This window comes from Vespula vulgaris, chromosome 10 (assembly GCF_905475345.1).
Source record: "Vespula vulgaris chromosome 10, iyVesVulg1.1, whole genome shotgun sequence".
NCBI lineage: Eukaryota > Metazoa > Arthropoda > Insecta > Hymenoptera > Vespidae > Vespula > Vespula vulgaris.
This window is the reverse complement of record NC_066595.1, coordinates 6405833-6422718: the sequence shown is the minus strand read 5'-3', so window position 1 is coordinate 6422718 and position 16886 is coordinate 6405833. Positions and strand designations below refer to the sequence as shown.

Sequence of the window (16886 nt, the reverse complement as noted above, 5' to 3'; positions counted from 1 at the left end):
CATCGAAGACGACAAGACGAAGCGCGGTTAATGCGCTTATTCGAATGCTATTGCTGCTACTTTACGAAACACGTGTGTCTTTTACCCCCTTCTTCCTCCCACCCTCTCTCTCTCTCTCTCTAACTCTCTTTCTATTTCTTTCTCTTTCTATCTCTTTCTTATTCATAGCTACAGAAACTCATCGTGAATTTTAGACAGCGTTTCTGAGAAAATTTGGATGGGGGTTTATTTTCTCAATTATCGTCTTACCCATCCTTTTCCTGTCTTTCTTCTTCGTTTTTTTTCTTCTCTATCCCTTTCTCTCTCTCTCTCTCTCTCTCTCTCTCTTTCTCTCTCTCTCTTTCACTTTATTTTATTCATTGTATATAAGATAAAACACATTCACCGGGACACGTGACGTAATCTTCAACGGTACGCATAGAAATTCGTGGAATATACTTGGAACGTGATTAACATTCTTGTTCTTTATTATAATTTATACATATTTATGTATGTATGTATATATATATATGCTTGTATGTGTGTATGCGTTATATGTACCTCTATATATTTTATCATGCGCGACACGTGGTGTTTTAAGCTCGTTAATAAATGAGCAAACGTTTGCACGATTTAGCATATCTTCTTGAAAGGTCGTTCGAAATCCTCGCAAGGATAATACAATGTTTTCTTCTTTACGTTAAAGGAAAAAAAAAGAAAAGAGAAAAAAAACGAAGAAAAGAAAAGAAAAAAAAAAGCTAAAGAAACTTGGGAAAATTCTAATATTTGTCTTTCGCCGAGAATACCTGGATCAATCCATCGTTTCCATCCTTCTCGCTAATGCAAATACATGTGTGTGTGTGTGTGTGTATGTGTGTCCTATGTATTTACATACATGTTTTTCTTCGAGTTCTCTGTAATTTTGATAGATTTTCTCTTCTCTCTTTTTCTTTTTCCCCTTTTTGTCTATCTCTGATATCTTTCTGCTGACCACTACGAAAAGATTAAAAAAAGAAAAAATTGTCGGTATAAAATATGGCTGACTCCTATCAATATCATACATACATACATACATACATACATACATACATACATACATACATACATATATATGTGTATGTATATATATAGATACGTATATCGACATGTCGATAAGAAGACATGTACACATATAAAGAAATGCGTATATAAACGTAAATACATATGTATATTAGTGTCAAGTATTGCTTATATAAATAATTCAGAAATACGTTAAACGCCAGATAATGCACATGCGTCTGGTGACGACGACGATGACGACGGCCAAATGAAATACCCTCGCGCGAATTTTATAAAACAACACACACATCGATGCAACTTGAAAAAAAGGATGAAAAAGAAAAAAAAAAAATAGTGATGAAACAAATGGAAAAATATCGAATGAAGAGATCGAGTAAGTTAAGGGAGGAAGGGTGGTAGATAGATAGATAGACAAGACAGACAGACAGACAGACAGACAGACAGACAGACAGACAGATAGATAGATAGATAAATAGATAAATAGATAAATAGGGAAGGTAAAAGGGTAGGAGGGTGAAAGGGAAGAAAAAAAAGATGATTAGCTGTGAATGTAATGGCGGTCGGTGACTGACGATCCGCGTCGTCGGTCGCAGCCTATCTCCGAGCTTGGAAATTTCCACTCGTGGTTATATCGTTATGTACTTTTGTGTGTATATACGTGTATGTGTGTGTACGCACGTACGTACGCACGCATGCACGCACGTATATACGTTGACGAGAAAGAGAAGAAGGACGAGGAGGACGAAGAGATTGTGGAGGAGGAAGAGGAGAAGGAGGAGGAATCGCTAGCGTTTATTATATCGTCGTCGATTATGACAATACGATTCTCGATGTTGTCATTTAAGAACCGAACCTCGAAACAACGATTCTTCGTTGGCCTTTTGTAACGTGACGATAAACTCAAAGCCAGAGTAAATTCAGAGCCGTGAGCGTTCCGCGTGATTTCTCGAGTTTCGCGATACTCGATAGTCCCCTGTCCCCGCCCCCACCCCCACCCTCCACCCCCGTCCTCTACGTCCTCGTCTCCGCCACCCCGAGTTGCGTGCACGTTCTTCTATTTCTTTCTTTTTATCCAACAAGCAAGAAAAGAGAATCGTCTGTTTGTCTCTCTCTTTCTCTCTTCTTTCTTCTTTCTTTTTCTTTTCTTCTTCTTTTTTTTGCTTTTCTTTTCTTTTTCTCTGTTCTTCTCTTTTCTTTTTTACTTTGCACTCCTTCCTCTCCCGTTTGCTTTCGAAAGCAAATCTTCGGTTTATTTTTGAACGAGAAGTTAATTTTTAACCGTCATGTATAGATCGATTAATCGTTTTAGAGTATAATAGAAATAAAAATCTTTTTTTTTTTTAAGTTCCGGAAAGAGTTTTTCGTTTATTTGTTTGTTCGACTCTTTTTTTTTTATTTGTAACAAGTTCTTTTTTTTTCTTTCTTTTTTTTGTTTCTTTTTCGTTTATTCATTTTATTTTTCGAATTCAATAAGTTTAAACTTCGGTAATATATCTTTAGACGATGGCACGTCTTATCTGAAGCGCCTTATTGAGATTTTAAAGTGTCAACGTAACATGGCGTAATTCTCGCGTCGTGAGAGATAAATCACACCGTTTAATACTTTTGTCCCGAGCATGTACGTAAGTATATGTGCGTTTGTGTATGAGAAAGAAGAGGGCGAGAATCAGAGAGAGAGAGAGAGAGAGAGAGAGAGAGAGAGAGAGAGAGAGAGAGAGAGAGAGATACGAGCAAGAGATCTTTATTTTCGTAGTTTCTCAAAGACGATATCTTTTACGATTTACACTCTGTTCAACAAAGTGGAATTTTCCCTCAATGACAATAATACTTTATCTCTCTATCGTTAAATTTTTTTTTAACAAAAACTCGTGCGATCATTGTTGCTGTCAATATCCTCATAGTATTTTGTCGATTACTAGATAAATCGGATGCTTGTTTTTCTTTATCTATAATCCAAAAAAAAAAAAAAAAAAGAAGAAGAAGAAAGAAAAACCTTCAAATTTCAAATGTTTAACATATTTTTTAATCTTTGATAAAGCGACGCTGACGTCGACGACGTCGACGACGCGTAAGCAAATCGCGATACTGATTCATAGCTTATCTAAACTTTTTAAGAATAAACATAAGTAAATCGAAATATTCGAAAATTTTTTTTTAAGCTTTCTAATCTAATCTAAGCCTAAGAAAATATCTGACAAATGGGAATGGCAAACACTCGGTAAAATGTCGGGTTTGTCAGATATATTCAAGAGAAATCTTCACTTTTTTTCGAATTAATAGTTTTCGAATTTTAGAAGTTTCTATTAAGTCAGATTTGGATTTTTCCAATTCCTCGTTGCTTCGTGTTCTTTAACAATAGGACAATCGTCCTGATTGGTCTTAAGGGTTTTAAATGATTCCAAAAACTAAGTGTTTCAAATTGTGTTGTACATCGTTTTTGACCGAAGCGGTATTATACTATTTTATGTATAATTTTTTTTTTTGGAAAATTCATTTAACTAAAAATGTTCCGTTTTATGATTAAAAAAAAATCTTGATTTTCTTCTAAATCCATCACGCATTGTCATAAAACATTTGGTTACCATGAGATCACTATGAACCTTCCCACTTATCACTATTATGGGGAATAGTTTTTCACTTCTTATTATAAAGACGATCAAAAAAGAATATTAAAAAATTTTGGAGGAAAACAATAAAAAATTTTCAGGAATTATATATAATTATTCTCTAATCGTAGACAACATGAGTTTATTATTACTATTAAGATATAATTCATCTGATTATATTCTTAGATATCGACATATTAATACTTGCGATTAACAAGTTGATTGTTAAATATATTTTTATTTGCTTTAAATTATTGAGAAAGAAAAATGTTTTGATTTTAATCGATCGCATTTGCAATAGAAAAATCGAAATAATTATCGATATTTTTTTTCAATTTTCAGTAATAATATCGTATTTATTAGTTTTATTAATAACGATTGGTATAATACCGGTTTTAATTTACTGAGCAAAATACTGGTATTTAAAATATACAAGTATTGAAGATTTTAATTATTACTGAACCAGTTACGAGAATCGAAAAAGTATTATAACTGTTATGGGATATAACGATATGTGATCTTCGTTCATATCGGTTTTAGTTTTAGTTAGAATGAAAATATTATATCAATTTTCAATATTTCTTTGAAGAAAGTTCAGTACGCGTTTGAACAATAGATATTTTTTTTTAAATCCTAAAACCCTTCCACAGTTTAAAAATTTTTCTAAATTTCTTAAAAAAAAAGGGAAAAAGAAAAAAAATGATTTCGGATATGAATGTCTTCTGCATTGCAATTTCTTCGAAAACGATAAATTTTTGTTAAGTTTACTCGTTTAAAAAATGGCGACGTCGGCATAAATGAATAATTAACGAATGTTCATATCGATTTCATAACAGAATTTCATACACGTTAGCAGTTTCGTAAAGTCAATATGAGAATCAATAAGAACGAAGATAAAACTTGTATAAAAAAAAATATGTATTATATATCAAGTTCAATCAAATCTATATAGATCGTGATCGATATATATGTAACAGTTATAACATTATTTCGGTTTTCATAATTGTTTGAAAGATCGAGATTAATGTCATAACTTTTTTCAACCCCTTTGATCGTAAGAGTTTTTAGCATTTTTAATTTTACTATATTAGTATCTTTTTGTTCGGTCAATGGGATGACATATGTTCGATTAATTATTGTAATACTGATAATTCTGATCCTATGTATGAAGATTTTGAAATTTATCTTTCGTTAATATGGCGAAGTTTGACTATTATTGTACGGAACAAATCGAATAACCAACATACCACTGATATTTCAACCTGTTATGGAAATTATAGTTCTTTTTTTTTTTTTTAATTATTATTAAAGTTATATGGAGAGATTTATTGGAACTATCGTAAATGAAATTATCAAAATTCAAATAAAATTTTTAATTGAAGGAAAATTTTGTTGGGTGACTATAATTAGCATTCAACGTTGGATGAGACTATGGTAACATTAGTAAGAAATGTAATAATTGTAAAAATATCTTAAGAGTTATACGTTGGAATTGGAGTAAAAATATTTCAAAGCTAATGGACAGAAAAAAAGGTAGAGGAGATCTTTTCGTTTAGGTAGCTTTTAAAGAGAGTTAGGTAGAACCCTTGTAATCTCACCCCATCTTTAGTAATTTTAATCCTGATTAAGACTCATCCGAGCCATATCTGTTTATCTTTAGTGTCCTGAAACGTGAATTAACGATCCCAAGTTCTCATCTCTTCTTACGAGTAGGAATGTAATTAACGAGAACAATCTTCAGGAAGTTACTAAGCACACGTTCTTCTACTATCAATGGATAAGACTAAGTAGCACCGTTATTTAGAAAAGATTGATGCTTCCGATAGACAGTTAGATAGGAGGAGGACCTTGAACGGAGCAATTTTCTTTGAGATAGAGCTGCTGGTTTAGCGATTTCCGTCTTTTAAATACCATAGAATGAAAAAAATGTGATTTTATTTTTAAATATGATGGCTATCGGGTCATAGATTGCGTAACTGATGTAGTAATCGTTGGCGAGGTCCAGTAAATGTATTATTTATTATTATTATTATTATTATTATTATATATTAATTATTATTATTTTTTTCCCTTTTATCTTCCAAACAAGTAGCGTAATCGTTGCGACGGCCGTAATTGGCTGCTGACTCGCGTTTTATCGAAAGAGAAAGAGACACAGATATTAACCGATATTTTTCCATGTTTCTTTTTTACAGAACACGAGCTCCGCGAAGAGCAAGGACACGGGTACAAGCAATGCAACGTCGGTATCATCGGCAAACAACAACAATGGCACGAACGGAGGTCACGCACCTTTACGTCGTAGCTACACTTCTTTAGTGACTACATTGATCGAGCAACATCGTAAACTCGACAGGAGCGCGAGCGAGCCAACGTCTCGTTACAAGACGGAACTATGTCGGCCGTTCGAGGAAAGTGGAGCCTGTAAATACGGAGACAAGTGTCAGTTCGCTCACGGATACAGCGAGCTGCGAAATTTGGCTCGTCATCCGAAATATAAAACAGAATTGTGTCGTACCTTCCATACGATTGGTTTTTGCCCGTACGGACCGCGGTGCCACTTTATTCACAACTTCGAGGAAGCTCGTATACACAATCAGAAGGTGAGCGCACAGTTAGGCTCATCGCAGCCCAACATCATGGGTTTGAATCCGTTGTTGGGTGCAGCGGCTGCAGCCGCGGCAGCCGCAGCAGCGGCCGCGGCCGGTGGTAATACCGGTGGTGTCACCGGTGGTAACAGCAACGGCTGTAACACCAGTACAGCAGCAGTCGCAGCAGCAGCCGCAGCAGCAGCAGCAGCAGCCGGTGCTGCTACGAACGCACCTAGTAACGCAGCCGCAGCCACAGCAGCCGCCAATTCCGCCAATCTTAGCGTCGGCCTCTTGGAACAGATAGCTGCCGCTAGCTCGTCCCAAGTAGCTGCGGTAGCCGCAGCAGCAGCAGCTGCCAATTCACCACCGAATCTAATGAGAACGAATTCTCTAAGTTTGGCTGCCACCACGGCCAACGCTGCCTTTACACCACCGCCCTTGCTACGAACAAATTCTCTTAGTCTTGCCTCGAGCCACCATCATCATCAACAACATCATCAACAACATCATCACCAACATCAGCATCACCATCATCATCACCATCATCGTCAAACGGCCGGTGCTAACGGTGCTGCCGGTGGGAGTTCCATCGTCGGTGCTACCAGGCCAAAACCGCTCAACCTCAGCCCGACATTTTCCCTCGGTAGCACGGCGGACTCTGTCTCGCCGTCCTCAAGTCTCAGCCAATCTCCCACTAACTCAATGGCAAGTTTCTTCAGCGACGACTCGACGCAGCAAGCTAACGTAAACAACAATCTACCAACAACACCTTTCAGCTTCGGTCAGGATTTTGGGCTTCTCGCTACACGACAAACTCCAAGTCCACGTACGAACGTTTGCAGTCCACTCGGTTCAGACGAGATCACGCCAAGAACACCCTCACCGTTATCGCCTAACGCAGAGTCAAGGTTGCCTGTATTCAACAGGATCAGCAGCACCCTAGGTGACTTCGACAACCTTAAGATCTAAAACTCTCCCTTCTATCGCTCTGTATGTTGTTTCTTCGCGCGATCGAAAGAAAGACAAAAACCAACAACACACGTATTTCGTTTTATAAAAACGTGTGTCGATTGAAAATTTTAATATCTCTTTTCGAGAGATAAAAATGATGAAATTTCGTTCTTTATTTTTTTTTTCTTCTCTTCCGCGGACGGGGAGCGATCGCTTCTCTCTCCTCCGTCGTTATTCCGCTTATTATTTAAAGCATTCTTCTTCTCCTTCATCTTTTTAATTCTTTTTTCTCTTTTAACGACGCACCTTCGTGCATTTTGCTATCGTTCTTGAACCATCGTCTTTTGTGTTTTCCCTAAAATTTTTGTCTTTTTTTTTAAATCCTTATCCTCATTATTATTATTATTATTATTATTAATATTATTATTATTATTATTATTATTATTATTATTAACTATTTTAAATAATATTCTTATTCTTATTAATATTATTGATATACTATTATTATTATTATTATATTATTATTATATTATATTATTATATTATAACTATCCTTAATAACATACATATATATATATATATATATATATATATATATATATATCGTCGGAACCACCGTCATTCATCGCGTTATGGTCATTACGGTCGTGTTCTTCGGCATTTTCTCATTATCTATAATCGATTAGAAAATATCATTCTCATATCTTATTAGGTCGCGTTGCTTTTTAGCGGTCGACGACTGTAACGAAGAACGACTTAGGAGAAACGACTTTTGACTTTTCTGTCGGTCGTAATTTTCTTTTTCATTTTTTTTCTTTTTTTTTTCTTTTACTGTTTTTTTTTTCGCCCTCTTTTTTACTTAGGTTTAACGCTCGTTTAATCGATACCGCGAAACGACAGTATCATCCCGGAAGTCGCGACCGGATCGTGTGAATCTCTCGATGAAAAATGTAAATGAGATGATATATATCGATCGTTGTTGTACGTCTGTCTCATGGAAAATGATACCAAGAGAAAAAAAATTTTTCTGTGGATTGCAAGAGGAGGAAGAGGGAGAGGGAGAAGGAGTGGGAGAGGGGGAGAAGGGGGTGAGAGAAAGAGAGAGAGAGAAAGAGGAGAAAAGTATTCTTCTTATTCTTCGTTCTTCTTGACTTTACTTTCTTTTATTTACTTATCTTTTCCTTTTTTTTTGGCTTTTTAAATTCTCGGTCGTTTCATCTTTATTTTTATTATTTTATTTTATTTTATTTTTTATTCTTTCTTTTTTTCTTTTTTTTTTTTTTTATTAACGGGGAATGAAGATGAAGAAAACAGAAAGTAGTCTGTTACTATGAATTACGGCTTATTTGCCATAATTTTCAATTAGAGAAATCGAAAGAGAAAACAATAACAAATAGACAAATATAAGCAAAAACACAAAAAAAAAAGTATAAAAAATATATAAAACAAAAAAAAATATATGTATCTCCCTCTTCCCGCGCGGCACGAACGATTCACATGGATCTTGGTTTGTCGCGTTAAAATCCGGGGCAGGTGAAACGTTGCAATATTCCAAAACACTTTATTAAATAACGTTAGAAGATTTCTTTTCGTTTGTGTTTGTATTTATCCTTTGTTTTCTTTTTTTTTTTTTTTAACGGTGGTCTCTTTTATATAAAGGAGAAAAAGTAAGAAAGGAAGTTGTGTCTAGAGAAAGAGAGAGAGAGAGAGAGACAGAAAAAAAAGTAGACGGACAAACATGTATAGAACTTAAGAATTAATAGTGTGCGAGAGAAAGAGAGAAAGAGAGAGATATGATAGTATGCGATAAATAATAATAAGCATCCGATATACAGATACTGTGAATGCGAAAAATATATAGGTACATAAACGTACACTTAACAAGAATACACACATCGATTAAGAAAAATGTGCCTTCGATCGAAGATCACTCGGTACATTTGGGGATAGTTTTCTTTTTATTTTTTTTTGTTTTTTTTTTGTTTACAATTTTTTTTCTCCCCTATTAAAAATAGTGTCTTCCAGTGTTTAATAGAATGAATGAATTGTATGTATGTAAAGGCGAAAGAACAAAGAGATAGACAGAGTGAAAGATCCTCCGTGATATATATATATATATATCATAAATGTTAGATTATTCTTCTAAAAAAAAAAGAAAAAGAAAAAGAAAAAAAGAAAAAAAGAAAAAGAAAGGAATATACGCAACGACAAAATGATGCCGATGACTTTGATATTTCTCAATACGAAAGATTATAAAAAGAATAGGATTTAGAAGATGATTATAACGTGTTATCTATTAAACACGTGCGTGTTTGTGACTTTACGAAAGAGACTTGCTCTGCCCCCTCCCTCCCTCTCTCTCTCTCTCTCTCTTTCTTTTGTTAACAATGATAATAATATTAATTAAAAAAGTAAAAAAATAAAAAAATACAAAAAAGAAAATGCACAAAAAAAAAAGAGCAAAGAAAAGAAACATTTAGATATACATATATATTGTGTGTATATATATATACATATAGATATATATATAGATATATATATCGTTATTATGTACGAGAGAGAAAGGGGTAGAAATTGGGGTAGGGATAAGGATAGAGATAGTGACATGAGTAGTGAAAGGAGGGAAAGAAAATATTTGAAAAAAATACGAAGGAAAAGCTATTCGAGCGATCAAAACTCTAAATCGGTCGGATATACTTACACATACACACGCACGTGTTCCGCTAATTTAACACTTTTTTACACGTGGGTGGTCCGTATTTATATCCTTGGATCGTAGTAATATATCGGAGGCTACGTTCCCTGTCTCTTACGCTCTGTTTGTCTCTTATCTTTCTCTCTCTCTGTCTCTCTCTCTCTCTCTCGCTCTCTCGCTCTCTCTTCCTCTCCCTCTTTATCTTTCTTTCGAATGTGAAAGCATGACTAACATGTACGAGATAGTATGTATGTTACTGCAAAAACATTGGTTTCGAAAACGTAAGTGAAGAATTTTTTAAGCAATATCGAATCGATCAAGTAAGATGAAAAACAGAGAGAGAGAGAGAGAGAGAGAGAGAGAGGGAGGGAGGGAGGGAGGAAGAGAGAGAGAGAGAGAGAAAGAGAGAGAAAGAGAAAGAGACGAAGGATATATTTACAGAGAGAGAAAGAGAAACGATTGATTTTGTAATCTATATATATATATATAAATATATGAATATATATATATATTTATATATATATATATATAATTATATTTGTTCTTCCCCGTAAAGAAAAAAGAAAAAATGTGATATGTAACTATTGCAATAGAAATATTTACTATTATTGAAGAACATATTCTATTATGAAAGGAGGAGAGGAAGGGAGAAAGAGAGGGTGTGGATTTAGCGTGACAGGGTGACGGCGCTACACAAGGGAAGTGTACCGTTTTTCGTGCTTTTTATTTTCTTTTCTTTTCTTTTTTTTTCTTCTTCTTTTTTACTCTATTTATTTCCTTTTTTTTTTCTTTCCCTTCGCGCACGAGAAAAATAAAAATAGATAGATAGATAAGTTAGTAAATAAATAAATTAATAAATAAATAAATAAATAATAAAAAAAAGAATGAATAAAAAAAGATGAAGATAAACGATCGATCTTAACTCGATCGTTTTTTTTTTATCGATCTTATCGTTCTTTCAGTTAAAGAAAACTTCCTCTGTTGGATGTCCGTCACCTTGCTTCCCGTAGATTTAATACAAATGAAATAATGATAGAATGATTTAACGGTGAAAAAGAAAGTAAACGAAAGTGCCTAAATGACGTGGTTTTTGAAAATCGAATACATTCTGTGTATATATATATATATACACGCACACACAACACACACATACACACAAATACACACACCATCATACTCTTATGCTTGAAGAAACTGAACATAACAGCAGCCAATAACAAAAACATCAACAAGAACAATAATAATAATTATTACAAGAAATATTTTTCATTTAATTTATATGCGAAGGCAAATGTTATTGTAGATTTAGTTTGCTATTATTATTATTATTATTATTAATATTATTATTTTATTATTATATTATTATATATTATTAATTATATATTATTAATTATTATATTATATTATTATATTATTATTATTATTATTATTATTAATATTATTACTTTCATTATTATCATATTCGTAACTGAAACATCGTAAAAATATTTCCCGACGATAAACGAAAAGTAACAAGCAACATTATTTTTAGGTCTTTGTGAGAAACAGTAGGTTGATTCATAACGAGAACGATCTGGATTATTTTCTTTTTCTTCTTTTCTTTTACTTCTTCTTTTTCTTTTTCCTTGTTTTTTTTTTTTTTTTTTTTTTTTTTTTTTTATATATATTTTTCGTTTTTAATCCTCTCCCGAGACATATCGGTGATCGATTAAAAAAAAAAAAGGAAGAAAAGAAAGCGTTTGATTGTTTGATTATTCCTTCGAAAAAGAAAAAAAAAAAAAGAAAGGAAAAAAAAGAAGAAAAATCACCGGCATTGATATGATTATAAAAGTGACGTGCATTGATAGGCTTTTGTTTTTCTTTTTTAAAATTTACTTTTTTTTTATTTTTTTGCTTTTACGACGATATAACAAAATTAAGACGAAAGGAAGATGACGAGGCAATCGATTGTCAAAGGTTTCTTTTCGATATTCTTCCTTTCACGTTTTTTTTTTTTTTCATTTTTTTTTTCATTTTTTGTCGAATGCATGCAAAAGGAGTGAAAATAAAATTCTTATCTATCGTTATCATCGTCATCATCATGTTCACGCACATACCCACACGCACATACGTACACAAGCGTATACATTGTCATCATTTCTACACTTTTTCTACCATTAGTAATGTATATATACATATATACATATACATATGTATATATGTATGTATATATATATAATTTTTATCACATTATATTATTATTATTATATTAACACTATTATTATTATTATTATTATTATTATTATTATTATTATATTAATATTAATATTTAGAAAACGCGAAGTGGTACATTTTATTACCGTTTATTTTCAAATATCACGGTAATAATAACGTGTTACCCTTATCCGCCATCGTCGATAAGCGAACGATTATCACGATTAATATCGTATCGTTCCTTATCAGAAAATAATAATTAATAATCCGAGTCAGAGACGAAGTTTTTGCATAGAGGACATGTGCGACCGGACGCATTTAAAAGCTCATTCACGATCATACGACGTATACATACATACACCTAGGATAAACACACACATCGTGCCAGGGACGCGATATATACAATTTATATACCTATATAGATACATATGCAAACGTGTGTGTATATATACATACACGTATCAACATATACTCACACACACACACACACACACATACACATGCATACAAATACATACACAACATATACACGAAGCAAACATATATTATATATTACGCGTATATATGTACACATATTCAAATTATTTCCCATTATTTAATGATTATTTAATTTTCTTTTTTTACATAACTATTACTACTACTACCATTACTACTACTACTACTACTATTACTACTATACACTACTATACCACTATTATTATAACTATTACTATTGATTTGCTACTTCTACCACCGCTATTATTTACTTTTATTAACGTCATTGCTCACTTTTTTCATATCGCGTTAACAATCTTTTTTGGCAGAACGTCAACGAGCGATGCGCGCAAACGCGTACGAAAGCCACGTTATATACGTTATCAGTGGAAAGACGATATATCTATGTGATGGAAAAAACAAATAACACAATATTTAATTCAATTTGCGTTCGCTCGAAATTTTGATCTCGTTTTTCAATTCCTATCTACTCGTATTCTCCTTTCTCGTTTTCTTTATCCTTCTAATCCTTCTTCCTCTGTACTATCATCATCATTATCCTCATTATCAATATCAGTATCATCATCGTCGTCATTATTATTATCACAATCATTATTATAATCATAATCATAATCGTTATCATTATCATTGTTTCACAAATTTGTCTTTTCATTGAAGAATTTTTAAATCAAAACGGCGGTCCAAGTTGCGCAAGACACAATAAACGACACAATATACACGACACGAGCAACTAACATATCCACGAACATACAATACATGCATATACAATATTTTTCCCCTTCTTTCCCATCTCGTTTCTCTAGTGTTTTCAATTTTTCGATTTAACTCCCCTAAGTCCTCCCTCTCTCCACCCACACTCGCCCTTACTTACCCTTCCGTTATAGACTTGATCCTTCTTCCTCATCCCCTTCTTACACTCTTATATATATTAAATATAATATTAATAATAAATATAATATACTTTACGTGTACGTCTCTTTTTTAATTTAATATATTTATTTTTTCAATCAAGTATTTATATATTTATACAATATTTTATACTGCGTTCTCTCAAAACATAATAATGCGTTATATATATATATACACATGTATATATATATATATATATAAATATGAGTGTATGTATGTATGTATGTATGTATGTGTGTGTGTATATATATATGTGTAACGCGTTAAGATGTAAAAAAAAGAAAGAAAGAAAGAAAGAAAAATGTTGCGCAGGTCGATCTCTTGGCTCTCGGCCGGAAAAGCCGGCGGTTTTTATTATAATAATAATAATTATTATTATTATTAATATTATTATATTATTATTATTAATATTATTATATTATTATTATATTATTATTATTATTATTATTAATAATAATTATATTATTATGGTTATGCAGTTACGCTCCATTTTCGTTTTTGTTTTTTTCTTTTCCTTATTTCTCATTTCTCGCTCTTCTCGTGCTTATTTTTTTTTTTTTTCAATAGACCGATTGACGTACGGTAAAAATCCTTTAAAATCTTCATTTCCATTCTTTTTTTTTTGGATATTTTTTTTTTCTTTTTCTTTTTTCCATCCCTTTCCTCCGTGAGTTCGTGATTTCTCGTAATCGAAGTATTCCCAATTTGTTTTCTCGTAAACGTCTATTTTTCAATGATTTTCAAAGAGAACACAGAGAGAAGAGAGTTAAGAAGGAAGAAAAAAGCGTACACGTTATAATATGATTAACGATAAATAATTGCTACGTTTAACTTTTTGTGATATGTTCGTCGTCTCTCGCGACGATAGAATTTCTTTCGTTGGCTTTTTATTATTTTTTTTTATTCTTTTTCCTTTTTTTTGTTTTTGTTTCTTTTTCGCTTCTTTTCCTTTTCATATAATTTACCGACGAACATCGAGATACAATATCAACTTGTAAAAGTTGTATAAAGGGAGATTAAACGGAAAAGAATGTACGACGAACGAACGACGTGCGTCTTCGGTGTGATACGTACTAAAAAGAAAATGAAAGGACAACAAAAAAGTATACACACACATATATATATATAAATAAATTAATAAATAAATATATATATATATATGAGCGCGAGAGCCAATTGATAGGCTGACAAAAATCGTTCGAGAAACAAATTTCAAAATCACGTGCTTCGTATCGACGGTACGAAAAATTTGGAATTTTCTTTACGGTATCATCATTTTAGTTTTTTTTTACTTTTTCCAAAAACAAAAAGAAAAATATTGCTTTCTTATTATTATCATTATTATTATGATTATCATTATTATTATTTTTTTCTTTTTTGTTCATCTCCGCTTTATTTCAATCTCCTCGGCTCTAAACGAATCAAGATCGAATTTTTGTTGCTATTATTATTATTATTATTAATATTAATAATATTATTATCATTGTTATTGTAATATTTTTGTTCGGTGAATGCACATATAACGATATTTAGATCACCGTATGAAGATCGATTGAAATATTCCATTTAAATCGTACCGTAAGATGTGCCCTGCGATTACTCGAACGATTTCGGTCTATTCTCCACGATGGGACCATAGAAGTGATAAAACAAAAAGTACATACATATACATAAATACGCGTAGAAAAATGGAAAATCAGGAAGTTAATATTCTATTTGGGAAGATCTAGCGCACGTGAATGTGGAATAGAGAAGAACGTTCGAAAGAAATATATATGTATATATAAGTAATATATATATATATATATACATATTAATATATATTATATTAATATATATGAATATATTAATATATGTGTATTTATATATATATATATAATATATATATATACTATATATATATATAGAATATAATATAACAAAGAGATTGTGACGAGAGCGAAATATCTTTTCTGATTTTTTATTTTTTCTTTTTTTTTCTTTTGCATATTTACACATATGTCAAAAAAAAATTGGGCGTTTCGCAATAGATGTAATTAATTTTGCGTTTGCGTAGAAAGGAAGAAAGATAGAAAACGAAAAACATGTGTTGAAATGTATGCTTATATGTGTGCGTGTGTGACGACAAATGCGAGATTTTTCTTATTCGACGCCATTTTTTTTTGCTTTGCTCCATTTCTTTTTTCTTTTTATTATTTTTTTTTGCCTTTTTTCTTCTAAGTTCGTTTTCCAACGATGCTAATGCTACCATCTCCGATAACGCGCGTGCGCTGAGCCTTCCCGATCTTTTTTTTCGATTTGGTTTGTTAAGAAAAAAAAAAAAAAAGAAAAGAAAAGAAAAAAGAAAGAAAGATAAACGACATAAATTGAACGATTGATGATGATCGCACTCCGCAAAACAAGTCTCATGTGTATCACGAAAGAAAATGTGTAGTTTGATAAGTATTGCCAACAATACACAACTTATTTAATACATTTTATTATTACAAATTAACCGAACTGGTAACGCTGTTTTGTTTTTTTTTGTTTTTTTGTTTTTTGTTTTCTTTCTCTTTCTTCTTCTTTTTTTTTTTTTTAACCAAAAATTCGTATTACCAAAAAGCAAAGAAACAAAAAATGCTCGGATAAAGAGCAATGGAAAGCATTCGTCCCTTCCAATCCTTTATCCTTTGTTTTATTATTATTATTATTATTATTAATATTATTATTATTATTATTATTAATATTATTATTATTATTATTATTATTATTATTATTATTATTATTATCGTCTCTTATATTTATCTTCGATTATGTAATATTATTAAATAATTGATCAAAATTACGTACTTCTTTTTTATAGTTTACAAAAGCAATGATCGATCGAAGAAGAATTAAGGAAAGGATATGTTTGAGAAAGTTCAGATGATTTATTAAGAATAAGAAATCAATAAGTTTGACATATTTTTCATTTATAGGTAAGTACAAACGTATAATTTACGATCTGAATCAGGACAAATCGTAATAGTTTAATAAAAGAGATAAAATAAAATAAAAGGGAAAAGAAAGTTAATCGACAAACAATGACCCTATACTAACGTGCAGATGTCCTTTGGAAAAAATTTTTTTTTGAATACGTTTGCTTTCAGATTTAGATTTAATTTATAAGGGTTCTGTCAAATATTTAACCATCGCTATAAAAGACACATTTAATGGAACCAAAGTTTAACAATTTTGTCAATAGTTTTCTTTATAATCTTTTGCATGTGAGATAATAAAATTTTTGAAAGTAATGGACGAAATGGTTTGAATGCAAAAGATTTTCATTGAATGATTATTTATCGCTAGGCAATTTTTCAAATCCTTTTAAAGAAAATTGATTATTATAAAATAAAGATTATATATATATATATATTTATAGAGATTGTT

The 16886-nt window shown here is 31.7% G+C and overlaps 1 protein-coding gene across 1 annotated transcript in view; it reads left to right on the top strand.

The window, feature by feature from the left end:
- Nucleotides 1–15972, top strand: part of LOC127066738 (protein TIS11-like) — a 39082-nt gene extending 23110 nt beyond the window's left edge. The window contains exon 2 of the mRNA XM_051000813.1: nucleotides 5840–15972. Within this exon, the coding sequence (XP_050856770.1) occupies nucleotides 5840–7204 (1365 nt within the window). The 3' untranslated portion in view covers nucleotides 7205–15972. The remainder of the gene's footprint in view (nucleotides 1–5839) is intronic.
- The last annotated feature ends 914 nt before the right edge of the window (nucleotides 15973–16886 follow it).